This window comes from Columba livia, chromosome 26 (assembly GCF_036013475.1).
Source record: "Columba livia isolate bColLiv1 breed racing homer chromosome 26, bColLiv1.pat.W.v2, whole genome shotgun sequence".
Lineage (NCBI taxonomy): Eukaryota > Metazoa > Chordata > Aves > Columbiformes > Columbidae > Columba > Columba livia.
In genome coordinates, this window is record NC_088627.1 from 3808168 (window position 1) to 3834865 (window position 26698).

At 51.1% G+C, this 26698-nt stretch overlaps 2 protein-coding genes and 1 long non-coding RNA gene across 9 annotated transcripts; 1 reads left to right on the forward strand and 2 right to left on the reverse strand.

Annotated features, from left to right (window-relative positions):
- On the forward strand, positions 1 to 21122 carry LOC110356502 (uncharacterized). Of its 6 annotated transcripts, none has more exons than XR_010468162.1 (7): positions 1 to 80; positions 2411 to 2660; positions 3893 to 3982; positions 4491 to 4595; positions 18530 to 18649; positions 20701 to 20851; positions 20987 to 21122. XR_010468162.1 is itself a non-coding variant. In XM_065041735.1 (2 exons), exon 2 carries the CDS (start codon positions 2529 to 2531, stop codon positions 3681 to 3683), a length of 1155 nt encoding a protein of 384 aa, XP_064897807.1. In that variant the 5' UTR covers positions 4 to 80; positions 2411 to 2528; the 3' UTR covers positions 3684 to 3712. The 6 variants fall into 6 exon arrangements, 2 of the variants coding, with proteins under 2 accessions (XP_064897807.1, XP_064897806.1); XR_010468161.1 differs by lacking the exon at positions 1 to 80 and adding an exon at positions 91 to 1385; XR_010468163.1 differs by lacking the exons at positions 1 to 80; positions 18530 to 18649 and adding an exon at positions 91 to 1385.
- On the reverse strand, positions 11442 to 25813 carry FNDC5 (fibronectin type III domain containing 5). Of its 2 annotated transcripts, XM_065041767.1 has the most exons (7): positions 25570 to 25813; positions 25359 to 25484; positions 17467 to 17582; positions 16964 to 17162; positions 15977 to 16069; positions 13913 to 14046; positions 11442 to 13166 (listed from the first exon to the last, which is right to left on the reverse strand). In XM_065041767.1, the coding sequence occupies exons 2-7, from the start codon at positions 25435 to 25437 to the stop codon at positions 13125 to 13127; spliced, it is 663 nt and encodes a 220-aa protein (XP_064897839.1). In that variant the 5' UTR covers positions 25438 to 25484; positions 25570 to 25813; the 3' UTR covers positions 11442 to 13124. The 2 variants fall into 2 exon arrangements, with proteins under 2 accessions (XP_064897839.1, XP_064897838.1); XM_065041766.1 differs by having other exon boundaries at positions 25359 to 25810.
- Positions 15528 to 15970, reverse strand: LOC135576433 (uncharacterized). Its single transcript, XR_010468169.1, has 2 exons — positions 15824 to 15970; positions 15528 to 15721 (listed from the first exon to the last, which is right to left on the reverse strand). It is a non-coding gene; the product is annotated as an uncharacterized LOC135576433 (long non-coding RNA).
- Positions 25814 to 26698: the final 885 nt, after the last annotated feature.

Sequence of the window (26698 nt, forward strand, 5' to 3'; positions counted from 1 at the left end):
GGGGCCGGCCGCGCTCCAGCCAATGAGGCGGCGTTTCCCGCGGGAGGGCGGGGCCGCTCCCGTCGTTAAGATGGTGGCGGGTGAGGGCAGAGCGGGTCGTTCTGCTGTCAGGCTGGGCCCGGCCCGGCCGGGTCATTTGTCTTGTCATAACTGTTTGTTTATTTATTTCGTCCTTTTTAATGGGTCGGGAGGACGCCGGGCGCCTGGCCGAGGGGAGGAGCTGGGGCCGGGTCGGGCTTCTCCATTGGTGCGGCCTCTGCCTCGCGTAGCGCTGGGGGAGAGAAACGGGCGGCCCGGGGCGCGGCCGCTGAGGTTGGGGCAGGTAGAGGTGAAGCAGTTTGCCCTTGTGCTCTGGCGTGAGGCGAGAGCGCCGTCCCTGCGGCCGGACACTTGGCTTTTTCAAATACGATCTCCTGTGGTGTGGAAATCAAGGGGCCATGTAGCCCATGAGTGTTTTCTCTGTGCCCCCAGAGCCGCGATGCGAGGGCTGTGGGCTGGGCGAGGTGGCCGGTCCCTGGGCCTTGGCAGAGCGGTGTTCCTCAGTAGCTTTGTCTTTTGATCCCACCATTTATTGAGGCTGTGCTAGAAACCCACATAAAGTGGGGGTAACTTTCTGAAGAGCTGCCCTTGGGAGAACAGCCCATCTGGGGCTCATGAGGGTGAGAAACACTGGCCTGTGTTGGCCAGAGACGTGGTAGATGAACCATCCCTGGAGACATCCCAGGCCAGGCTGGACGGGGCTCTGAGCACCCTGAGCTGGTGAAGATGTCCCTGCCCATGGCAGGGGGGCACTGGGGGACATTTGAAGGTCCCTTCAACCCAAACCATCCTGTGATTCTGTGGCTGGTGTGTTTGCAGTTGGGGTGAGGTGGCACCAGCGTGGTCTGACTGCCCAAGCACCAGTGTTGTGACAAGGGACAGGGTGACAGCAGGCAGAGCCTTGTCTTGCATCCATTTAAGAGCCGTTTACACCATTACTGAGCATTATCCTGGTGTAAATCCTTGAACAGCCCCTGAACTCAACACGGTACCATGGGGAATGGTAGAGGGCTTCGGGCATGTGCATAATCGGTCCCATAGTTACCTGAGTTCCGCTTCCAGAATGAGTTGATGTGGGGCTGACGCTACAGACCCAGCACAGGCTGCGCTTGGGTGAACTGGGAAGTTCACAGCAATAAAGGAACTGTCTCCTCTGCAAGCTGAGCATGTAAACATCCCCAATGCGCTTTTTGTGAGCCAGTTCCCGCAAAAAGGCTTAAAACATTTGGTTCTCTTTCAAGTCCATATTGGTTAAGAGTGAGATTATCAGACTGCTACACTCTGTAGGGCTAAATCCACATTTAATTTGTTTTTGTTTCTCTTGAAGAAGCACTTGAGCACTCCAGGCAAGTACCATCCAGTGAGCGCTGCCCGTGACTCTCTGTGTTCTTGTATAGGTTTTGTGTGTATGTAGGCGCTTCCCGAGATATTTTCTTTCTTCAGTGCAGTTCCAGCATTATTCAGAAAGTGCTGGTTTTTATTATTTGGGCAGAATGACAAGAGGAAGCAGCAGAACTGCCTGGGGTTTATTCCTGGAATAGGTAGCCCCCCACTTTTGAATGCAGTAAGTAGTCAAGCCAACAGGAAGACAAAAGGTATTTCTTTAAATGCCTTGGTCACAGAGGACAGGAAATACCTTTCCTTAGTCAAAATCCTCCTGCCGGGTGAGAGTCAATGCAGGGCTGTCAGGTCAAAAGGTTCATCTTTGCGTGAGTCCTCACCGAGAGGAAAACAGGTTTTGTTTGTGGAGACCTTTAAACTATTGACTTTTACAGGAAGGTTCTTTATCTTCTGATCTTTCATTATAATATGTGTTTTCAGTGGGTATTTTAGTGACTAATATGCTGCTGAATGTCTTGGTAGCTCCCCAGCAGTTATTCTCCCCGTTACTCAGTTTTTCCTAACCTAGAAAAGACTTTTTACTTGTTTAGTATCATCTTTGAAGGACGGAGGTGGGGGCTGGGAGAACGGGAGGGTCTATGAGGTTTTATTTAACACCTAAAGCGTGCTCTGTACTTCAGGTCATAGAGAATAATTTGTGACTACTGGTGTTTGGTGTTAGAGTGACTGATTTATGGCAGCTTGGAGGAGAAGGTACAGGCTGTGCTGATGATTTGGGCTTGTATTAGTCCTGCTTGATAAAACCAACCAACCTTGTGCTGGAGAACACTCACAGATGAAGGAGACTGGTTGTTATTATATGTTGATAAGACCTAAAATGGTCAGGAGTAGAGATAACAGAGACCAGGGGGTTAAAATTGTGCCTGTCATACCTCAGCTAGTGTTTTTGCCTTCCCTGTTATATTATATTACAGCATCTTTGGAAAAGAGCTGCGTTTCTTTTATTTAAGGTGTTGTCTTTTGCCAGCAGGTCGGAGCTGACTCCTGCTGTATTTCTTTTCTGAAAAGGCTGATCCAAGGGGGCACTGGGATCAGATGAACTTCCAAACGGGCTCCTAGAGCTGTGAGCAGAAGGCAGAGGGGTCACCATGGACGACCCTCCGGCCTTTGGGCACTGTCGGTGTCATGAAGTTGAACCCGCTACTCACGATCCGGTTCCCAGGCCCAAAAGGCTGTTGGATTCCGCAGAGCAGGCTCAGGTCCTGCAGTCAGCGAAGAAGGTTTGTGTGGGGGGTCGTCACTGCAGCAGTCCAGATCCAGCCTCTCACTTTCTGGATGATACTGACCATGACGACCTTGTTGCCAGTTCTGTTGCTTCCAAATATGATGATGTAGCCATTTCTCTAGATACATTCCCATGTTTTGATGATAGCGAGCCAGACGACTCCTTGTTGGAACTGTCGGATGGTGAAGGAGGGAATTCTCCTTTCAATTACACCGAGGAAGAGATCCAGGAAATCTTGGCAGATGATTGCGTGGAATCTGAGCGGTACATAAGCAGAGAAAGCGCGCTGAGCCAAAATGGAAACTCAGAGAGTGAAAAGGACGAGAGCAGCAACAGCAGCACCGGGACATCGGTCCTCAGCGACGACACAAATGTGGCCTCGGAGATCACAGAGACACCCAACGAATCTCTGTCCAGAGAGAGCTCTCCCCTCGATTCCGAATGTTACCCCAGCCTTTTGTACGAAAGTGCGAGTTTGGACGAGAACCAGCTGCAGTCAGCCCAAGTAACTCTTATGTTGTTTGACCTTGATATTCAGGAGCTTCTAAGCCTGAGCCCGATTGATGCTGATGATGTAGATGAGCCTCTGGAGGACGGTTCTTTGGAGGAAGCCGAAAGAGAAGCTTCCGAAGCGATCGCAAATGATTGCCTGGAGTGTGAGAAAGCTGCTGGTAGCTGTGTTCTGGAAGAATCCACAGATGGGCTGCTGTCTGAGAGCCGGCAAAGCCCGGATCGCCTGGGAGAGACTCCTGTTACAAGCAGAGATGTGTCAAACATCTGTGGTGACCATGTGGAAAGATCCGTGTCCTCTTCTGGCCCTGCCTGCGAGCAGAGCACAGCTGATGGGAGCTCAGCGCCCACACTGCCCACGTGTCCCGCCCCATCTTCTGGGTCCAGAAACCAAGAACTTCCCAAAGCAAAGAGCTGTTTTTCAAGGAAATTAGAGTTTCTAGAGGATGATGAGGGGGAACCTACAGAAGCTGAACAGCCGTCAAACAGCATTGAACACACATTGTAGTTCTTGTGAATAAAATGTCTTTAAATCCATTCCTTTTGATTTATACTTGTAGTAATGTCTGTGTGCACACAATCATGGGCTTTCACACACTAAGGGAAGGTTTTTAAAGTGGAGGGAAGTGTGACTTTTATTTATGTTACTGCTTAAGCACGACTTACATGGAGTGATTTTTTCGTCAGTGTTAATCCCATTTTTCCTCACCTTTCTAGTTAAGCTGTAGGCCAGATTAGGCAGGAAGAGCTGACCAGTGCCAAGAAGCCTGGCAAAGTTATTCCTGTGCCACGGGAGGAGGAAGAAAGGTAAGTTCTTAGGAGCCTCTAAATGCCTTTCCACTTTGAGAAATGTTCCAACAATTTCCTAATACAATTTGTTTGCGTGCTGCTGGTTTTATCTTTATATTTTTCTTAAAATGCACTGAAATAGGGGGAAATGTACTTAATATTTTACCTGGTATGATACTGTAAGAGGGGGAAGAATACAGGGCTGGTCCAAATGGGAAAGGGTGTTGCTAAGGTAGTCCTGAGCACTGGTGTGCAGGGCAGGAGAGGACATGTCTGTGCTGGTTTGCCTCGGTGGCCGCTCTCCTGGAGTGTTTTCCGGCAGATGGCAGCAGCAGAGCAGCTCTCTCCTGCTTTGCTCTCAATATGTTGTCTGTGCAGCTTTATTCAAATAAATACTTTTTGCAATTGTAGAATTGTGCTACAAGGAGTCCATCTCTGTACTAGTTCTATAGGACACTTTCCCCCTGTCTTCTGCAGCAAAATTTGACAAAATAAAAATATATTAACACGGTCTTTTATTTTAAAGATTGACTCAACGGATGCGCATTTTGGAAGCAGAGCTTGAGCAAAAGAGACCTTTATATCCAGGGCGTGCCCATCCGTGTGAAGAAAACAGGAGCTTCTACAGCAGGTACCCTGATGGGCTGGGGCCAGGCGGTGCTGGTGGGGAGGACAGACATCCTGCAGGGGCCCTTGTCCTGAACGTGTATTCTTCTATATTTTGGATGTATTTGCTTTTTAGAGGGAAATAGAAAGTGCATGCTACACTTAGTACCACTGCCATGCCCCGAGTTCCCACACAGCAATTGGTCTTGTCCTAGGACTGGTTGAATTTTGGGAAACTACTGGAGTCTTGCTGTGGTAAATCAGGGATGTCCCCACAACACGTTCCTGTCGCTTGGGAAGAGCAGAGCTGAGCTCCGCCTTGTTGTGTTGGGAGATAACTTGTTCTTGTCAGTCCACACCTATGAACGTGGACTTGGGGAATATTTAGCTTAGATGCTGAGATTTGGATTTCCTGTTAACACCTTTTACACGTCGCTCCTCTCAACGGTGTCGTCCAAGAGCTGCGGAGGTTTAGAGGGTGGTGTCTGAAGAGCAGGTACGGATATCGGCTGAAGAGCAGGATCTGATGGGCAGAACTGGGATATTCTGAAGGGCGAAGAGTGTTCTGGTAGCTTCCAGAGGCGGCCTCCCGCTGTGGTTATTCGGAGTTGTTCATGAGTGCAATAATTGTCATTTCTGGAGAGTTATAAGAAAGTGACAGTTTTGTGTCTCATTGCACGGAGCCTGCACTTATCTGGGCAGCACGAACAGCTGCGTAGCCACAGGGCTGCTTTCCAGCCTATGAATCCAGCATAAGTAATGCAGAGGGGACTAGGCAGGGAAAGCTAAAATGGCCTGTTTTCTCTTCCTTTCAAATTAAAAATGCAAGACGTATGTTCTGAGTCACAAAAAATCAGGCAGGAGCTCCAAATGAGCAAGGCTGGTGAGTGAAAGAGAGATATATTTTGCTGGGAGAGAACATTGTCTGCGATGCAAACAATTTGATTTTCTTATTAGTGCAAACCTCTCGTATTCCAAATAGCTGTAGGCTTGGAATTCAGCCCGACAGGCAGCGTGGGCTTTCCCAGTTGTCCCAGAAAAGCCTCCCCAGTGGGTGACTGTGACCCTGGATGGTCCTTCTGTGCACCTGGGTTTGCAGCGGTGTCATTTGCCTAAGAGATGTAGAATTGCAGAACGATCCCAAGAAATTCCTAAAGGAAAATGAGCAGGTTTCAGAGCCAGCAAGGGAATTCCCTGTGGGAAGCGGGAACTGGTATATCGCTGCTGCAAGTCTTTAGTTCTGGTTTGTATTGCACATCTCCTAGTGTTATTTTTATGGTAGGTTTTGACTTTGCTTCATGATCCGTCTGCTCTTCCTTGTGTCCTGTCTCCTTGCTCATGCGTTGTCTGAGTGAATTACAGGCTGGCTGCAGTACAGGCTTTGTCTTTTCACTTATCTACATGGTATTTTCCACTTGCAGGTTCTCTATAAGTACAATTTTCTTATCTGTGTTGGGTGTGTTGCCCAATCTTTGAACACAGACTACTTCAAATAAATCCCTTTGTATTAGAGTAAACTTTTCACATCAAGTGAGTTGGGAGATCACCTGTGCTTCTGGTTGTTCTTCCTCTCATCCTCATTTCTAGAGGATATTAAATCTGAATAGATACACTTATTTGTGGCTTCCCATAGGAATTTAAATGCTGCTGAGGCTGCGTTGCAGCAGATGTAAAAACGAGCCGTGATTTGAACATCTGCTTGGAAATGGGCGGCTGAAACCGATAATTGACCACAGAAGATTTCTGCCAGCTGACCGTTTGTTAGATTCACACCTCATTATGGCCCTTTATCCAACAGTAAATAGAATCATATCTTTCTTAATGAGAACCTCCTGGACGATTCTGGTTCAGGATCGGTCTACAGAAGTAACCAGGCTCCTACTTTTATAACCGGGACTTGGACCTGAGCCTTAGCATTAAATCTCCTCCAGGAATTGGGTTCCCATTGAATAACATTGTTTTAAATTGTAAGAACGAGCTTGTGGCTGCTGCCCCCCTCCATTTGGGCAAAATTGGGTTAGTTTGCTGTAAACTCAGGAGCAGCCCTTGATTTACCTGCTTTGGGTCTGTCTTGTTTTGTTCGGTTGTTCTTTCTATCCCTGAAAAGTTTGTCTCCTTTGATTGTTTTTGCTCGTAGTTACATCTGTAACTTATATAAATGTTTGGTGAGACTTGCGCTTCAGTTGATAAATATTTCACACCTGTTAGATGCGGTTTTGGTCTCAGTGCTGCCTCCAGATGACTTGGAGGATTTGTGACACAGAGAGGTGGGTTGATCTGCAAAATGCTCTTCCCAGGGGTGCTGGCAGGGCCTGCATGGGCCTCACGAACCCCTCAGGCATTTATAGGTGAATTCTAGAGAGCAAATTAGGTTTATCCATGGAGGAAATTGGACTATATTTTTATTATAGTAATTTGAATTTTTTGCTGACACTTTTGGCTACTGTCATTTTAAAGAAATAAAAAGGTAGGTACCGTCCTAATGTCTTTCACTGTTGTGGTTCATATATTTTATTATTTTGCCCTTCCATAACGCCTTCCAAATCCGGAGCGGGACAGCAAGAAGTGGCTTTAAAAAGCGGGCAAAGTTTATCACTGTCCTAGATGTGCAGCGACTGAGGCACAGAGAATCGAAGTAATTTGTCCAAAGGATAAGCAGTGGAGCTTGGAACAGAGCCTGGTCCTGCCTGACTGCACTAACTCCTTGATAATGCTGCTTCCATTAACGAAATAATCCATATACAGCAATTCTGTGGGGCAGGGATGTCTCTCTTTTATTTTTCCCGTGGGTTGTGCAGTGCAGTGTTTGGGTTTTGTGTCAATAACTGATCTTGTCCAGTTAATCATGTGTTTTTAATGGCAGCGTAGCCTCCCGTGTGCCTTTTACCAGTGTAAATTTTGCCTTGTGTAGAAAGAGGTGACTTCCCTTGGTTGAGTAGCGTGGGGGTTATTAGCACATGGCGGCTGTTGCCTTTTAAACTGGCGAATCCCACGTGTTAAATTGAAGAGGCTTCTCTGGAAAAGGAATAATTCACTTGTGGTCCTGAGGGCAGTTTCACGTGCTGTCCGGTTGCTTGTTGTATCTGTTAAGTCCACCTTCTAACGCACATAATGGAGGAATTTTGCTTCAAATCTCCCTGTTCCAGGCATTCTGAGAAGGCAAGAAGGGCAGCAGAGGTCTGACTGCAGAGCCTGTTCCCCCCTCTCCTTGCAGGAGGAGACCAGCTTGCCTGCTGGAGGGTTTGTCTGATATTAGACTGCAAACAGAGCGGCTCTTGGAGGGTCCCCAGCGGCGCAGGGCTGGTGGCAGCCGCCGCAGTCACACGCCGCGGGGACAGCACAGCTTTGTCTGGAGCCGTGATCGATGGCGGCTGCTGATCAGCGGCGATAGAGCGGAGCGCTGGGAAGACCGCGGGCGATTTGCATCCTTTGCTGTGCACACTGAGCTGTTGCCTTTTATCCCGTCGCGGATTCCCATGCTAGCTGTCTTGATTTTGTGATATATCTCTTTATGAGATTATGAAGCGATGCATCGCAGCCAGGGTGTTATTGATATTAGCCTTCTCTTAAAGCAGGCGTTCTCTTGCCTGTTCCGCCATGCTGAGAAAATGGAATTATTCTGAACAGGCAGCACCTCACCACAACAGCAAGATGATGGTGTTTGTACGTGTTTTGTGTCCAAGACCAGCTGCCCTGCCCTGGAGCAGCGGGTGTCTCCTCCCAAACGTGTGTTTTGTGGCCTTTGTGAATGGAAATCTCTCGCGTGAATGAATGCTGCCGTGGAGCAGCTTTGTGAAGGCTTTAGGCTTCCAGGCGGCCTTATTGCTGAAAATGTCATTCTTTGACATTGCTACCGTGATTCATATACACTGAACGGTAGAGATATTGTGTATGAAGCCTTTGTGGAAGGACGTACTGCGTGTTTGCTGCGAGAGTGTAACCAAGGGTGCGTGTTTATGATTTTTGCTGTAGTAGAATCTGGCTACATCAGATAAGAGTGGGAGAGGCTGTTTCGTGCAAGCCCAGCGTGAGCTCAGTGATGAATGCCTTACAATGAAACACTGAATAACATTCATCAATGTACCACAGTCCACAACTGCAGCTAGAAAACAATGAGACTGAAATTAAACTACCATGTGGTTAGGGGGTTTTTCTGCCAGCCTCTCAAAAGCTAACCAACTATTCCCTGCTTTTATATTCTAAGGAAATTCTAAATGAGAGGAAGAAATTATCTCCTGAGATGTGAAACAGTGGAAGCTGATAATGTTCTCCCATTGGTTAGGATGTCTAGCACTATGCTGGTTGTATCCTCCGCAAAACAGGTCTGGCTGGTATAAATAGGTTATATTTAGCAGTTGGTGGCACTAAGTGTGGGGGTTTTTGTCAGTTAAAAAGGACAACGATGTGCTGCGAAGTGTCAAATGGCATCGTGGGGCTGTGCCATTATTGCCACTCGGTGACTTCGCATCCACCGCGCTCAGATCGCGAGCAGAAAAGCAGCTTTTCTGCTGCCAACTTCGCTGACTCCATCTGGGATCTAAAATTCAAGCTGTGTCTTTCCTGGCTCTGTCGCTAATAATAAAGATTCTTCATTTGGAACTTAGTTAAACAAAATTGATGCCGAGGCATGAGCTGCAAGAGAATCCAGCTCGCTCTCCTCGAGACGTGTGGGCTAAAGCACTAACAAGTAGGAAGATAATAATTTTAATCTATAAGGTCATCAGAGATTTAATAGACGCCAGATTTGTGCAGGAAACAGAAGATATTTTAGCATAACAAGCGTGTCGATCATACAGCTTTTGAACAAATGCTAGAAAGCTGGTTGAATTTGGTCAGCTTGGCTTCTGCTTCCAGCCTAGGCGGCGATAGCTCATGGCATGTCATTAGGAAGCTTTTCTGCAAATCTGGCGAAATTACACTTGGTCTAACATATGGTATAATCTTCAACCCTCTCCTTAGGAAGTGGAGTCTAACTACTCACTCAATGAATTGCCATATTTTTATCAGCAAAATGGATGTGCAGCTGTGACACGAGCTTTTGAGTGATGTAACCTTTAATGTCTCCGGCAAATACTGGCATTAGCAGCCTGTTCCTCTCCATTTACATCTCCTCCAGAAAGTCATTACCAGCTGAGATTATACTAACACTTTCTCTTGTGTAGGTGTTTCCTCCTCTGATGCTATTGAACCGTCAGGGAATCAAATGCCTCATGTTCTCATTTTCCTCTGAGGAGACGGAGAACAGAGCTTGTGCTGCTGCTTGTTGTACGCAGGGAGGTGGTGAGAAGTGGCTGGTGCTGCGTGTTGTGAGTTGGAAGGACGTGCTGCGCGGGATTGTTTGCTCCACACCACCTCCCGCGGCTCCGTTTGACTTCAACTTGTGGGGGAGGAATATATTGCCTAAATTGTACTTGTAGGCATAATATTACAGTGCTCGGAAGGATGAAGGCAAGTGGTGCTTAACTTTAAACACGCGCTGCCTGTGTTGGCAAAGGGTTCTGTTTTCAGCTCCTTGCTCCGTTTTGTGCCCACGGTCTCTGCTCAGTTGATTCATGGAAATCAATGGGATCAGTCCTCAGGGGCTGCGGGGCATCGGCAGAGGCAGCTGGAGAACCGTTTGCTGTTGAATTCAGCGGGGAATGGGTTCTTGCAGGGCTCCCTGGCGTGCCAGCCCACCCCTACTCACTGCTTCTTAATATTTATTGAAACCTCCCTTTCCTGGCTCCTGCTTCCAACACCCAGTCAAAACCAGCACGCAGGTGAAAGCACGCGAGGAAATGTGGGGAGCTTTGGGGTTGCATCTTGTGGCCCTACATGACTTTCCTCAGCATTATCTTGTCTTTTTTTTCTTGATCTCTTCCCTTTTTGACTATAAACCACCCCAGGGGTATCTCTTGGCAACTATTGATGAGAATGAGTTGTCTTTTCTAAAGCTGAGCTTAGGCCTGAGGTCACACGGGCCCGGAGCTTTAGTGGTGCCTGACTCTCCCAGGTTACAGCAGACATTGCTACTGAAAGAGCACTTAAAGCTTTGATGGTTTTGACCCTCAGAACAGCAGGATCTTAAGTAACTTTCTTCTCCTGTAATGGGAAACACCTTTTCCTAAAGTGTGGACTTATTGCATCACTTCAATTCCTCATTGCTGAAAGCATTTCCTTTAAGAGAGTCACTTGAGTTGGATGGCTCTCTCTCACGAGTTGAGTTGCTGCCAGCCCACATTTTTCTTCTCACTACGAGCATTATTACCTGACTTTTAAAGCCTGCAGTTATGGAGCATAATGATAACCCTTTTACCTTCTGCCACATTACGGTGTGAATACTTAACTCTGCGCCAACACTGACGCTTTACATTTTAATTCTCTGCTGCCAAACAAGGAGTGAGCACATATCTGTTAGCAAAGAAATAGTTTAAACCTGTCACTAGAGAACAAGAGTTACTGTAAAGAAAAAAAGGGGGGGAGGGTGCTTGCTTGGCTGTCTGCTCTAGGATTGCAAGAGAGCATCTCCCTTCTCGTTTTGCACGTGCTGCTGTACCATCTGTCCTAAATCTCCCTCCCTTTACAGGGGTATGGATTCCAAATGCCGCTTCATTCTTGGGAGATAACAGGCATGTCTGAAGGATCTTGCTAGGTATGGCTGTAGGGCTATTTATGTTGCAAGTTGGTTTGGTTTGTCTTTTCTTTCCCCCTCATGCTGCGTCCAGAGTGAACTCTGAACCTTTCTGGTTTTCTACACCCAGATATTGAGGAAACGCTTAATGCTACAGACCCTGAGAAATCCAGAGGAAGTTCCCCTGTTCTGTGTGTGTTCTGCTCAAAACAGGCGAAGATGAGATATTACTAAACTCAGACGTTACAAGGACACAAGATATGCCTTTAATCTTTTATTGTACATTATAAAATGTTTATTGCTCTGTCTGTATCGGAGATGTTGACCTCTCCCTCTTGGTGATGGAGGAGTATGTTCTGGCAAAGGATCCATCAAAGAGACCTCTGGGGTTGGCCTGCCCTCTGAAACCGGCCCAAGGGAGCCCTTGCTTGTCCACCAACACATCTGCAAGCACATTCCTAGTGCCCTTCTCCCAAATCAGTTATTTTGGAAAGGCTGGTGACAGTGGAAGAGGAAAGATGGCTGAACTCTGTTACTATCAGCCTGTTTCTCTGGAGGGACTTTTAAACAGGGCTTATCCGAGCACAGGTTTGTTGTAACGAGATTCAAACCCTGCTCAGGCCAACCTGTCTTGGTGTTGGATGGAACAAGTAGGATCTTGCCTCATCCCCTAGTGCATATGGAGTGGTCTTGTGGAGTAATTAAATAAATACAGATACCCCATGGCACACTACAAAGAGTAAATAATTTGCTTTGTGATGGACTTGCATCTACCAGCTTCCAGAGCACCAGCAATCCCAGGGATCCCGCCAGCTTACGAACATCAAGTACTTAAGAGAGAGGAGAACCCAGCCCTTTCCCGTTCATCCTCGTCCTTTTCACGAGAGCTGCCTCCCGCTCATACCTGGCATTGCAACGTCACAAAAATAGCGCGGACAGGACGTGTAAGGAGAACCAGACCTTCGCACAGGAACCCCACTAAAAGAAGCAATTTAAGAACTTAAGCCCTCAGAAAAAGGTCCCTTAGGCAAGAGCATTTTGTGATAAACAGCTATCGCCGCTGGAGACCTTGCATAGCAACCGGTATCATGAGTGTTTTCTTTTTTTTGCTGACTGGCTACATTTTTACAGACCTTTGATCACACTGCTGGTGGACTCAAGGCCCAGCTGAAAATACCGTGAAGAAAATGGCTGAATTTCTCCTGGAAGCTAAATAACGGCTTCTGGTGCCCCCTCATGTTGGTCTGTGCCTCGGGGTTTGGTGTGCCCCGATATTTGAGCTGAAGAGCACCAATGCGGGACAGGAGACACAGCGGTGGAGGAGACGCAACCAGAGCAGTTCTCGCAGTGGGAGTGGAAACCGGGGTATGCCTTTTTGTTTCCTTTTAAAAACCCACCTACCAGACGTGTTACACAAGACACATCAATGGGACAAAGCAAGCCGAGGGCACACAACAGCCAAAATCTGGTCGCTAGTTGTGTCTGTGATGAGTTTTCCTCCTTTCTTGCTCGGAGAGGAGTGACAGTGACTGATGCCTGAGCTCACCTTAATACTGTCAGGGTGTAGTGACAGTGGGACAAAATAAAGATACAACAAAACCTTGTACCTTTCCAAAGATGGGAAAATTGTTCCAGAAGACGGAGTGTGAGGGTGGAGAGGAGTGTGTGAGAAGTTACTCCAGCCCAGGTGATTCACGAGTCCAGTGCAGGATCACCGACAACAGCCGCCTCACTGGTTCTTTTCCATCTTAATCATTTGTTTGGGGTTTTTTTTGCAGGATTCTTCTTTCTGGCCAGATGTTTTGCTGAACACAGACAAGGAGGTGTATGCCAGGAAGTGACACTACGTCTCTTTTCAAACAATATTTCACCTCCCTCGTCATCGAGGCTCAGAGGCAGAAAGTGGGAGTGAGGAATGGAGTCCATCGATCAGCTGGCAGGCTGTCACGCTTCGATGATATTCACTGAGGGCTTGTTTTTTGGAAACTAGAAGAGAAGACAAAGGAAGAAAGGATTTATAGGAATCACTGGAGAGGGAAGAAAAACACATCAGAGATCAGTGTGGTGCGCTGCTCACTTTTCTAGTTTGTGAAAGTTCTTGTTCCCATCCTGTCAGGATAATGAGAAAGGGCTGAGTTGAGGTGTTAGGGTTATATGGTTCATCCCTGTCTGCTTCTAAATTAGTGGATTATTTCAAATATTTAATAAGTGAATATGAAGTGGTGATGTGCCAGAGTGCAAGTTGTGAATAGAAACACAAGGAAGTTAATGGAATTAAGTTGGTATGAATTATAGGCAGGAGTCTGCTAACATTATGGATATGGATATCTTTAATGTTATGTTTATTACTGACCACGCTACTGCTCATCAGCTCTTCTGTTAATTGCAGGAGTAATATCCCCTTTATGATGTATGGGGGGAAGGACCCAAGCAGCTCAGGGACTGCAGCATCACTCTGTGCACTTTTCTCCCAGACGTGTTCAGATATTTCAGAACTGTGGGTTAAAACCTGTTTTACTGATGGACATGTGGGCTAACCCAGAGGTGAGAGAGAAGTGCTGCTGTCCTGCTGCGCCTGGGAAGCTCAGACCACTGATGAAGCCGTGGTGTGCATGGGTGTCAGGGGGTGTTTCCTTTCTGCATCCCGGCTGGCGTGAGGATGCTTAACAGAGGCTGATTTGGGGGTAATTTAGCTGAATCCCAGCTGGACGCTGATTTGTAGCAGGTCTCACCTTGCTGCGGAGGAGCCCTCCGCTCTGGTGCTCGGGAGTGCTGTTCTCCGAGGCGCTCTTGACTTTCTCCTTGCTGTTATTTGGCTCGTTATCTTTGATGATATCGTACTGTCTGCAAAACAGGGCGATCACCCCTAACAGGAAAAAGCATTAGCGATCACACAAATGAGCTCAGCCCCCGGAGCCTGCAAAGATCAGAGATCCCTTGTTTGCCAGCCGGCGCTGTGCCTGCTGCTGGAGATCTCAGCAGCGTTCACAATTGCTCCTATGGATCCTTTTCTAACAGCCCTCTGTCTGTTTCCTTCTCAATGCCTAATTCTGTGCTAAACTAGTTAGACAGAAGGACAGAAAATTAATGATATTCCAACTTTCCTGTCATTAAATGGGACAAGTGTTTAGCACTGACTGTGCGGTTAAATGGGACCTTTGCTTTGCAAACTCGGGAGCTCCTGGGATTTCTGTTTAGTGAAAAATGTGTTCTCTGATCTTTCTCCTCTGGGTGAAGAGCAGGAGCTGAGCTGGTGGAGAGGCCGGTACCACACCTGCCTGTGTGCGATACGAACCGGCGCCTTCTGAGCAGCAGGACAACATCTGCAAATATGCAACAGTGATGGCAGCAAAACCGGCCAGTGGAAATTTCCTCCCTCCCACACACGCAGGCACATGAAGAGAAAAGCAGGGGCAGCCATGACACGGGAGGAGACTGCAAATGTGTTTCTCAGAAGCCTTTGTGTGACATTTTGACCAAATCACTTCTCTGCCTGCAGATTCCAGACGCAGAGGTTAAGCGGACCCAGGCAGATGCTGCTTCTCCCGCACTGAAACATATTCCGTCTCTCCTTGTAATAAAACGTAAGCGAAGCTTTCACCAGATCATCACAAACTGCTTTACAGAGCAAAGTGTTGTCATGGCGGCTGCCCCCAGGTGTTACTGATAAACACGGTGGACCAAATTCTATGCGAACAAATGGCTGATCCCAGGAGAACAGGCCGACATCTGCCACAGTCACACCTTCTGTGATTTCTGACGGTAAAACTGAGGCGCAGAGAAGCAAAGCGCCATGAACGACACCAGAAAGACCGAGAGCACGAGAACTTGGGGCTCGTCACAGCTCAGAGCCCTCCGCACAGACCCATTCCAGTTCACACTTGCTAAAACATCATCATATATTCAGTTTGTGGCCAAGTTAAGGGCTGGAAAGGGGGTTTTGCATATTGAGACTTTGCAAAGAACCTGGTAGATGTACAGAGAATTTCCCCCACCTACTTTCCTTTTTACATATAAGTCATCTCTCTAGAAGGGAAATTGTGGTATTAGCAAATTCTTTGTTCAAACGTTCTGAGTTTTATATTGTACTACAGTGGGAGATGAATCAGTTGTTCAGTCACTTCATGTGATTATTCATGATCGTTTTTACTTGCAGGGAATTTAAATTTGAATGTGCACAGCTTAAACTTGACATAAATGCTGAAAAGATCATGGACTAGAGGTTTTGGAAGCCTTTTGGTTGATATGTTTCTGCTCATGTCCCTCTTCTTCCTATTAAATACTATTCTTTGTGGTTTAATGGTGGATGTTGAAAGGATCTGGTGTTTTGATGTGTGGGGCCATTCATCCTTTTAATGCATTCATTATTTAATTGATTTTGATGTGGATTTTAGTACATATATAATAGTGGGTGTTGAGAGCAAGACCACTTTGCCTGAAAGTTGGAGTCGTATAATAGCCGGATAATTACAGTGACCTGTATCGTTTGAAGAGCTCAAGTCATCCCGTTGGCTGGCTGAGGGCATTATCATCGGTGCATTCTGGAAAAATCGCCATTACACAATTAGCCATGGTGAATTAGACAATTGGCTCATCGAGTCCATTATGTACTTTGGGCTGGACCGGATCAGACCACAATTCACCTGCTTTTGGCACTTCCCAGGTTATGAGGCCGCAGAGGGAGCTGAGGTGGGAGGAAAGGTGTTTTTTCACGTCTGATGTGATTAGCCACGCAAACCAAGCTCGCCAGTGGGCCCGGGGGTGTTACACGCTTTCGACAGAAAGATGGAACTGACCTGCCCACATAAACAACACCACAACAATGATGAGAATTTCCCCCGCTCGCAGCTGTTGGTTTTGCTTCGCCATCTCCTTCATCGTCACCTCATCTGCGCAAGGGGAAAGAGAGATCGTGAAACCCAACCGCGCGGCTCGGGCTGTGCCAGACACTGGGTTAACAGCGCCCTCGACTCGAATCGTCAGCGTGTCGGGGTCAGAGCTACCAGGAGAGAGTCCTCACCCGTCAGTCGCACGAGTGACGCTTTGAACTTGCAGAGCATCAGCTGCTCTGCAGCAACTGCCCCTGGAAACCTGCAGAAGGGGCGAGGGAGCAAGATGGGATCTGAGTGCTTGCAGCAGAGGAGCTGCCACAGGGTAAATCCACATTATCTGGGCCCATGGCAGCTCCGTCTGCCCTGTCTCTGCGCTCTGTTAGTGCCTCAAAAAGCCTCATATGCTTCAGCAGTTCCTCTCCCAGCTCGGGATCCTGGAGCCTGACATCATATTTTTCAGTGGAGCCCTGGGATTTGGAAACGAGTAGAACCTTTTTGCAGGGCGTAATGCACCTCCTCGGCTGCAAAGCACTAAGAAGATTACAGTTCAGGCCTCCGGGGAGGGAAGCACTGCTCCTCTTAGTGCTTTCAGGTGAGCAGCAACTCAGTATTTACAGACACCAAATCATTTTAGCAGAAGGAGTCAAGAACTTGCAACATCCGAGGAACCATGGCCAAAAACCCTGCAACAGGCTGGGTTCTCGGTAGCCGGGCAGTAACCCTTCATATCCCAGAGCCCTGTACTCCCAGCCCTTTAATAGCACAATTCTTGCTGACAAGAAACCATCAACAGTCTGGTTTGGCTTAAGAGGAACAAGTGAAGGAGCTGCCTTCATGTGAGATGGACACTGAGCCCTGTGTGCCTTTAACCCCACGATTCTCATTGCACAGCACCCTGCATTCCTCTCCTTGGGTGTCCCAGGGGCTACATAGGAACTCACCCACACTTGCCTTTATTTTTAGAGGCTAGTTTCTCAGCTTCCCTGGGGGTCTTGAAGAGGACTGGCTCACTGGCAGGGCTCTGGCCTTGGATGCTGATGGCCTGGACATGCACAATGTACTCAGTGTCCTCCTCTAGGTCCCAGAGGGCACAGGAGCGGGTGGTGGTGTTCACCTCCTGGATGAAGCGCAGCATCCGCACGTCCTTCTTCTGGAAGCCGAGAGAGGAGAGCACAGAGTGGTGGAGAGGCCTCTCGTGTACGTTGCCGGCAGCTAAGACCACTTCTTCCTGCCCTGCCCGCCACGGACGTGGGGACCGTCAAACCCTTTCCCCTCTGCAGCTCCCAAAATGTGAAGAGCTGCTGCAAAGAGGATGGGAAGCCGAGTCCCCTCGCAGGCCATGAGGGACAGGATGAGAAGGAATGGGCTTAAACTGCAGCAAGAGAATTTGGAAACTGAAGGGACCTGGGGTGAAGATGGACCTGATGGAAACTGAGTAACTGTAAGCACTGTACCTGTTGGGAAATGGCAAATCCGATGACAACTTCATCTTCCAGAACGTCCCAAGTCACAACGGCCGAGTTAGCTTTCAGGTGTTTGACTGTGACATTGACGGGAGCCGACGGGCTGTCTGCAGGAGGGAGAGCAGAGCCTGTGTGGGGGCAGAGTCACAGCAGGAGCCGGAGCAGGGGCGAGGGAGGGACTGGGAAGGACCACGCTCATGGTCCTTTCTCTATGTTGAACTGGGAACGGGACCTGGAATTCGCATGTACCCCATGTCTCAATTACCATTGAGGTTCTGAGAGATCTCTGCTGAGAATGAGAGTTGCGTGAAATATCTGACCCTTGGAAAGACTTTATTTTGGCGACACAGCAGACCCCCAGTAGCTCATTCATCTCAACCCTCCCAGCCACGTACCACGTCCTCTGTTGTTTCCTATTACAGTTTGACAGCGACAGCTGGGAGGAAATACAAAATCTGCCTTGCGAGTATGAAAACTGAATGCTTTGCTGAGCACTCTGAAGGTTTGAAATTCGGGAGTAGTAAATGGGAGTGTTTCTTTTGCTTTTCCCTGTTAGTTTGACAGGAATGTTTTGATCTGTGTTTTGTGGCTGATGGGCTGTCTCTCCGATGGTCGCAGGACATGCAGCAACCCTCCGCTCACAGCCAACAGGCAGAACCTGCTGCAGCGGCACCGATGGACCACTGGGATGTGGAAAGCACAAGCCAGGAAAGCTGTAGTAATATTTTTACTCTCATCAAAGAATAATACTTGTATTGCTTTGTAACCATTGCACAACGCTGCCCTTCTGGGGCCAAGGTCAGCGGAACAAGAAGGATGCATGTGTGCAAGTCTCCAGTAACACTTGTTGGATTTATAGGCAGTCCCAGCCGCCTGAATGTGGCTGAAAATATTCTAGCGGTAGTGTCAGTGTCTCCTGACGACTGACTTCACTCCCGGTGAATGTTCCCCTGGGAACAGAGAAAATAACGGGAGTGCAAAATTCCCCGGCTGAAGGTCAGTGCTGACCTCCCCTCCACAGAGCAATGACCTTATTCCTTTCTCTCCTCCCCAGACAACACCCCGAGTCCAGCTTTCCAAGCTCCCCTTCCTCACAGCAGGGAGACCCAACCCACCAGTGAGACCCCCGGGAACAGCATCTCCAGACAAGGCGCTGGGACCCGGACTGATTCTGGTGAGTCCTTCAGTGAGCAAAAAGGTGTGTGGCTACATTCATGTGAATTTGGGACTCAGAAGGAGGAGCAGCAGGTGACTGTGGTCTCCAGGATTTCACAAGGGGACGTGTCCCTCCTCTCTGCAGTAGATGATCAAGTTGGTTTTGACCAAGACCTCCATGATCTCCATGACCTCCATGGTCTCCAGCCAGCTCTCAGAGAATGGAAACGTATCGTCCTCACCCTCGGCTGCAGCAGCAGGGCCAAGGACAAGCTGAGGAGGGGACACGGATCATCCCCCCAAGCCTGGACACTTGGACTCAGCTCCCTGCTGTGACACAAGGAAGGGACGTGGGTCTGCAGCTCCTCACCTCCCCCGTGACTGAACCCATGTGCCAACCAGAGCCGGCTCTAATTTTAGGAAGGGGCGGTCAGCAGACGGGAATGCGGACGGGGAAGGTCTGTGAGTCATGTCTGATGAATTTGCTAGAACATACGGAGGACATGACGGAGTCGAGAGATGGGAGACAAAACAGTCTCCAGCTGCAGCCGGGCACTTCGCCCTTCTCAAAGTACAGCTGTACAGTTAAATCCAGGCATCCTTGTCTTTCCTGGATATTTTTAGGAGCTATTTTTTTTTAGGAGCTTCCACCCAGCTTAGGTTGAGGAGACCTTTGAAAAGAGATGAATTAACCCCCCAGGGACAGAGTATCAGGGAAGAAGCGTTGTGTTGGGCAAAGAGAACGTACAGTACACCCCGTGTCCCCTTTGAATTTGTGACCTTGAGGGAGGCACAAGCACAAGAAGTGTCTTAAGTTTCCTGATGACCTAAAACGTGGGGGAGTTGGACAGACCTGGCAGAGCTGGAGAAGAAGAGCAAACAGCTTCTCTGGGAGTTGCTGAGAGGGGGCGAAGGGCTGCGAGGCAGAAGGAAAGCACTCGGTGAAACTGCACCCCAGGGCTTGGAGCTTGCAAAGCAGAACTGTGAGTGTAGGCAGGGGAGAAATCAGCTGGTGGGGATGGTCCAGAGCGCTCTAGAAAACCCCCTCCATAGTAATATCTGAGAGGGAGATGGGGCGGTTGAATTCAGCAGATAATAGAATGAAATCTAGGACAGCAGATCCGAGCGTGCCTTTCCTTTCACTGCCAAAGATTAGGAGAAGCTACACATAAATCAGTGGTGTCAAACCAGAATAAAAGTGATATGAAAAGAGAGTTAAGCGCAGCCTTCAATGGAAATACAAAGCCAGGAAAATGAGTTTCCTGCTCCCAGAGCCGAATGAATAATTTGGAAGCAAAATTTCAATCTGTGAGGATGCTTTTCCCCTCGCTCGTGGGAGATGCATGATGAGATCATGACTTTCTAAAAAACTAATCACTGTTCCAAGATATTCCACGCTGCTTAGGGCTCCCGGGGCCAATTGTGGCTCTTTGTAGCACCAGCCCGGCTGAGGTCGGGCGGAAAAGATGTAATTTCTGTTTCCCAGCTGTCTGCAGGGGGTCAGTGTCTCTATCAGGGCCTTGAGGTGCCAAATCCAAGCATTTGGTTCCTTCTAGAGTCATTTACAACTCTTGGAAACTTTCCTTGTGTGCCTGTGGCAGCCAGGGAAGCCGCTGGTGTTTTGGGAGGGGGCACAGAGTATGGGATGGCCTGGGGGGCTGTTCCTTCCCCGTGAAATAGCGGGGAACACGCTGTGCATCAAGCTCTCCCCGTGTGTGTTTACTGCAGAGACACCAAGTGCAGCGCAGCCCCTGTCTGGTCTATAAGGGCCCATATGGTGCGAGGTTTCTGCCTTGGCAGTTCAGCTGCATCCCAGCGCAGAGGCTGCGATGCCTGCCGGAAAAAGAAGAATATCACACGTTGCAAACTGGCAGAGGATCTGTTTGGGCAAATCTGAATTGGAGCTGTGCGCTCGGGTGAGAAGATGCTCTCGTTCTCCTGTCAGCAGAAGTTGCAGCCCCCTCTTTAAGGGGAAGCCTGGATTAATTAAGATGAAATCATGCTTTTTAAATGGGAATGGCTGCTTCAAAACTGATGGTGCTTAAACTGTGTCTTGTTTCCTTCCCACAGGGACCCTCCAGCAGGTGAATTGTCATCCTGCGTCCCCAGGACTGTGTCCCAGCCCTGCCACGCTCCTGGGCCTTTTGGGAAGAATGGGTCGGAACCACCTCCGCACAGCAAGACCTGAGCGATGGAGATTACCCTTAATCCCCTCTCAACGGTGAGAACTCCTTCTAGCCTCTCATTAAACACTTTGCTGATTATTAATGGACTTTTATTTGAGAGAGAAAGGAAAAAAAAGCTCCACACTTTACAGCTCTTGGGCTGATTCCTCCTGTTTCCGTTATTGACACAGCAGCTGCTGGCTTGAGGAAGAGGAAACCACCCGCCTGCCCCTTGTTTTGACTTCACCATTGGAGAACGGATGGGACAGGGAGGGAAAATGAGAGGGGAGAAGGTTTGTCTCCATCCCACCACTGCTATCGCCTGTGAAAAAGGGGCTGCTGGTCGGGGGGAGGTGGGGTGAGAAAAGGGGGTGTCTGAGACACCAGGATGTCAGCCAGGGAGGTACCCAGGCCACAGAGACATCACTGGGAGAAGCTCTGAGCTCCTGGCTCCTCTGCTACGGTCCCTGTCCCTTCTGTCGTGTCTCTCTTTTGAAGCCACTCTCAATTTTCACCTTCTGCCATGAGCTCTCGTGGTTGGGCTTGGGTTAGAGCCGACTCACTGCCTTTAGCTGCACAACCTACCGGGGAATTGTTGCTTGGAGTAAAAGGAGGAAACTGTGACATATCATACCCTTGGGGGTCACCTCTGCCAGCCGAGCCCTGTGCCCAGGGCAGAGGTTTGGAATTAGGGCCAATTCCTGGATTTATCTCCCCAACCTCCCCCCAGATCTTCTCCTTCTGAATTCAACTATCCTGCAAACTCCAGCCATTGGTGTGAAACGCAGGTTTTTCCTACACGGGCAAAGCTCTGCTGTGGTCACAGCATTTCCCAGTTCACTTTGCTCCTCTCCTTTGCTGCTGCAAAGGGCTCAGCTGCTTCAGAGCCCCAGGATGTGGCCCAGTGAGTGCGGCAAAGCGCCCGTGAGGCTCTGAGTTGCGTCCTTCTGCCCTTTCCTGCGGGAAAGGGCGAATACCAGCCTGAAATCGCAGTGTGCTTTGTTCCTGCACCGCAACCTTCCCTGCAGACACAGGAGATGGAAGGACCTGACCTGCGAGGGGAAGGTGCAGCCCGTGGGTCCCGTGGGTTGTTCGCTGCTCCAGCGTGGGTACAAAAATCCCTGCTTCCCCTGCCTCGCTGAGCCTTTCTTTGCTCTCCCAGCGTGGCTCCTGTCAGTGGACATAATTGCTTCTCACTTTTCTGGGGGACGTAGGACGCTGTGTTCAGCTCCCCTGAGGGTTTTAATGAAGGGAACCCGCGGGGGAGTGGGAGGGAGCAGGACCCGCTGCCCCCCTGGCTCCTGCCGCATGGAAACGGGGCCGTGCGCTGAGCTCTGAGGATTTCAAAGAGCTGAAAGACCAACGGGTAGTTCTGCAGTCGGGGAAGGAGGCAATTATTTCCTGCTGACCGCCCACTCTCCTGTACAAATGGGTTATTAATAGGCCGCCCCCTCGTACCCCCCACCCCTACTGCCGATTCTGCAGGCAGCAGGTGCCCAAACATCCCGCTGGAATTGGTGGCGGGGATGATAGAGCCTTGTCAGGGAGCACAGAGACGCTCGCTGTGTCCAGGAATTCCTCAGCGCCGTAGGAAGGGGATTTTACTCTGGGGAATGTCCCGTACTGCCAAACCTTGGGCTCTCTGCATCCCAAAATCAGGCAGGATTCACTCGGCTCTCAACAACACCGGGACTTGGGCTTTAACACCGCCAACCCAGAGCAGAGTCATTGCTGTGGTGTGTTCTATCCACGACCCAAATGTCCGGGGACAACTGGGTCCTACGGTCTTTTCCAGCTCTTCACAGCCCACGGGTATTTAATATGAGAGAAATAAGAGAGAAACGTGTTGGCGGCAGAGAGGGTGAGCAAGCCCGCGGGTTTCTCGGCCGGCTGCTGAGCGCCGGTACCCAGAGCTCCCCTGGGAGTTTGCTGCCTGCTCCCGACTCTGATTTTTACTGCACATATAAAGATTTACATGCTGTAGTGCTTGGTACATTCCTGCTTTTAACTGACTTATCCTTGAGTCAGGCCTTAATTTGGCCTCTGGGTACTATATAAACCAGGAGGGGTTTATTTAACAAGAAATGCCAGAAGGATGAGGCCGTGTTCAGTACCAGTACGCAGGTACTGCTCTGTGAGGCTGCTTTTGGATCCTGCCATGGTTAACGTGTGCAAACGTGTCCCTATCCGGGAGGGATCTCCGTTTTCCACATGTATGTTCCCAGCAGGAGACAGCGTTTGGAAACGGATGGCACAACCTTGGCTGCTTTGCACAGCAACCTCCCTGCTGAGAGGCTGACACCGAGGTTAGAAACCTCCACATTTCAATTAAATCTCTCCTACGCTGGATGCAGGAATCAATAAAGTGCTTACGCCATCCATCAGCTGCCCAGGAATCTCCGTGGGATGGGAAGGGGCCGGAGCGGGTTGGTTTGCCGTCTCCAAATATCTGTCAGAGCGATCGCTGCTTTCTCGCGCGTGCCGAGCTTCACCCGCACGGCGCTGGTGGGGTGCTGGGGGCTTTGGAGTGTTCATGGGGAGGTTATTCCTCACCTTGTCCTGATCCTGCATCCCCTCCTTGCTCAGCGTGGCATCAGCTTGCCAAAAACTGGTCCTGGCTGGCCAAACCCCCTTTCAGAGCAGGGTCGGTGCTTTGCCGCTTGCACCAGCGGGGGAATCTGCACCGGGGGCAGCAGCTTTGACCTTTCACAACGGGCTTGATTTTAAACCCACCTGCATGAGCTCTGGGCACAAAGGGCAGGGATGGCCGAGCCTCCAGCCCTGCCTGACCCTGCTGGGGACAGTTTCATCTCCATGGGCTTTTCCAGTGACTCTTGGCTCGCCTGCCGTGGTGGCCTCATGGCCACATCGTCGGGTAGGACCGGGGACACAGAGCTGGTGGCGATGCTGCCGCTACCTCTGTGTGACCTTGGGAAGATCACTCCATCCCCTCAGTCCTCTTTTCCCTCTCCGAAAAACAGGAGACAGCACAAGTTCTCCACCTCACCGGAGCGCGGGGACAGCACATCACAACCCGTGGGGACAGAGACCACAGAGAGAGGGGACAGCGGGGGAACGTGGCACAGCACCAAGGTCACGCGGCTTCCTCAGAGCCCAGAACCGAGTCTCCTGCCTCCCCATCACACGCCGTAGCCACGAGCCGGGACAGATATTTGTGTTTCAGAGCTGCCCGGCTCCTGCCGTGGCACCGACACCTTACGGCACAGAAACGCTGCCTGTGAGACAGCAGCAGAGGCGGCTACGGGCAGGGACACAACTCCATGTTTACTCTCAGACACTGGCTGAGGTGATTCAAGGATAAGGAAGAGCAGGGGAAGTGGCCCAGTTTACAGAAAATCGGGAGGGCTGTTACAATCGCAGACGCCTGCATTGTTGCCGTGGTGTTTTCCCCATCGCTCCCTCCCTTCGGGAATGTTTCATTAATCTCCCCGGGGTCTGCCAGTCGTGAAACGGCAACTTCAGAGCACCGGTGTCTGGCCAAGGACGCGTGTGGCGGAGCCGAAGGCATTCGGGGGGTTGCAGCAGCCCCGGCGCAGGCAGGACAAGGGCAAATGTAACTCCAGCAACTCCCCGGGCTGGATCCAGTGCAGGAATTTCCACTCCCTGGATCTCTGCATCCCTAATAGTCACTCCCAGCCTCCTGGAATGCAAGATATTCTGGCAATCAGCGTTTTGCAGATCAAAGCAGCTGTTCCACCAACATCTTGCAGCCAGTGAGGGAGACAGCCAGCAAGGGCTTCTGGCTTGGGCTGGGGAGCACCCACCAGCACCTGCCCGGATGTGGCACCCGTGCTCAGCCCGGCTGATGCAGGGGACAAGAATGGGCCTGAGCACGTCCTGCTCACGCCAAAATTAGAACTAGCTCGTGGGGACCTTGCTTTCCTGAAAGATCCCCCGCTTCGGAGTACCCACTCAGCTCGAAGGGGCCTGGTCTGATGTGGCGAGGATGCTCTGTGCCCCAGGAGAGGAGGTTCCTCCACGGCACTGATGCTTCCTCGGGAGCTCCCAGGGCAGTGCCTGGCTGGGCCCTGGGCAGCCTGGGGTGAGCGGGATTTGGGGAGGGGGCTGCCAGGGCTGCCGTGCTGTTGTGTTGGCAGAGCTGATCTGTTTCTGTTTCCTCTGCTCTAGTTCAGCTCTGTGACACGACCGGTGCTGCTGCTCAGGGGTGGCAGAGCCTTTGCCTCCCTGTGCCCAGTGCTGGGTGAGGGTCTCTGTTCACTCTCCCCGAGCCCCTGTGTTCACCCCACGTCTGTGACCCGCTGTCCCCAGAGCCAGCCGTGCGCACCCACACTGGGGCACCAGTGGGGACCAGAGCTCGGCTCTTCCCAGCACCGGTACCCAGGGGCTGTGTGCCCGGAATCCCCCATCTCTCCCAAACCCAATTACCGACAAACTCCCGTCAGTGATCCCACCGAACTCCGGCCCCTCGGTGCAGCTCCTGCGCTCCCCCCGCTGCTCCCACCCGTGCGCACCGGAGGGACTCCCCCCGCCGAACCTCCCCCCGAACCCGGGCAGCCCCTCCCGGCGCCCGGCGGCCCTTACCTGCCTCCACCGGGCGCAGACCGGCGTAGCTGAGGCAGAGCAGGAGCGCGGCGCCGGTGCAGCCCAGGAACGGCTCCATCCCCCGCCGCCGCCGCGCCGCGCGGGGCCGAGCCGCTCCGGGCCGGGCGGTACCGGGCCCCGCCGGCGGCGCGTCCTGCGGGCGCGGCGGCTCCGTTCAGCACCGTGGAGAGCGCCGGGGCCCGGTACCGCCCGGTACCGCCCGGGGCCGCCCGGTGCGGCTGGACTGGGCACGGCTGGGCTGCGCTCAGCACCGCCTGGGAGCGGCCAGCACGGCTCGGCTCGGTTAGGTTCGGTTCGGTTCGGTTCGGTACGGCTGGGCTCGGCCGGGAGGCGGGGGCGGGCGCGGCCCCGCCGAGCCCCGGCTCCGCCCGCTGCAGCGCCGGGCAGCCCCGCTCCGGTCCCTCCCCCGGCCCCGGGGGCGGCGGGACGGGGGCGGATCGGGCCCCCCCTTAGCCCGGCCCCGCTCTCTGCCTCAGTTTCCCCGTCCCGCCCCTCCCGCCCCCGCCGGTCCAACCTTCCCTGGGGCTGCTCCCCAACGAACCCCCGCTCCACCGGCGACAGGAGACAGAACCCCCGTGCACCGCAGCAGTGACATTTCACCGCCGGGGTTTCACGCAGCCCCTGCCGGTCGCCAGGCTCTAAATTCCATGGTAATGAGGATTAGATGAGCAGCTGGAATTAGCTGTGCCTCCGGGTTAATTAAGCTGGCAGCTCTCTGATTTATGGTAACTGGTTGAAGGGACCAGAAACCGTTCCCCCAGCGCAGCAATCAGATGCCAAACTGCACGTTGCTGGATGGTCTCATGCTGCTCCGGCCACCATGACATGTCCTGCCCCTCTGAGGGTCCGACTGTGGTGGCCCCACCAGCTGCGGTGGCCGCAGGGATGACAGGACCCAGATGGGTCCATCTGGGAGCACCCTCTGGGCTCTGGGCTGTGTGTCTGGGTGGCATCACTCTCAGCATCTGTCTGTCCTGGGTGTTTATTTGCTGCCACCTACCACGGAGCACAGTGTGGCCTGTGGGCTCATGGGAACATCAGCGGGGTCCTCGTACTTATGCCAAGCCTGGTCCCTGCAGTTTGGTTTATGGACTGGTGGTTTCTCGCCGCTCTGCACCAGCAGCATCAACAGAGCTGTGCTGGATGAAGTGGGGAGTGAATCGGGTGCGAGGGGCTCAGCGCTGGCAGCCTCTGCCGCCTTCCCCTTCCCATCCTCCCACAGCGGTGCTGGGGACCCCCTGGCCGTGCACAGACCGCAGTTGTGCTTGCGGATCACAGTGAGAGACACCCCAGCTGAGGGGTCCCCAGAGCTCCCACTG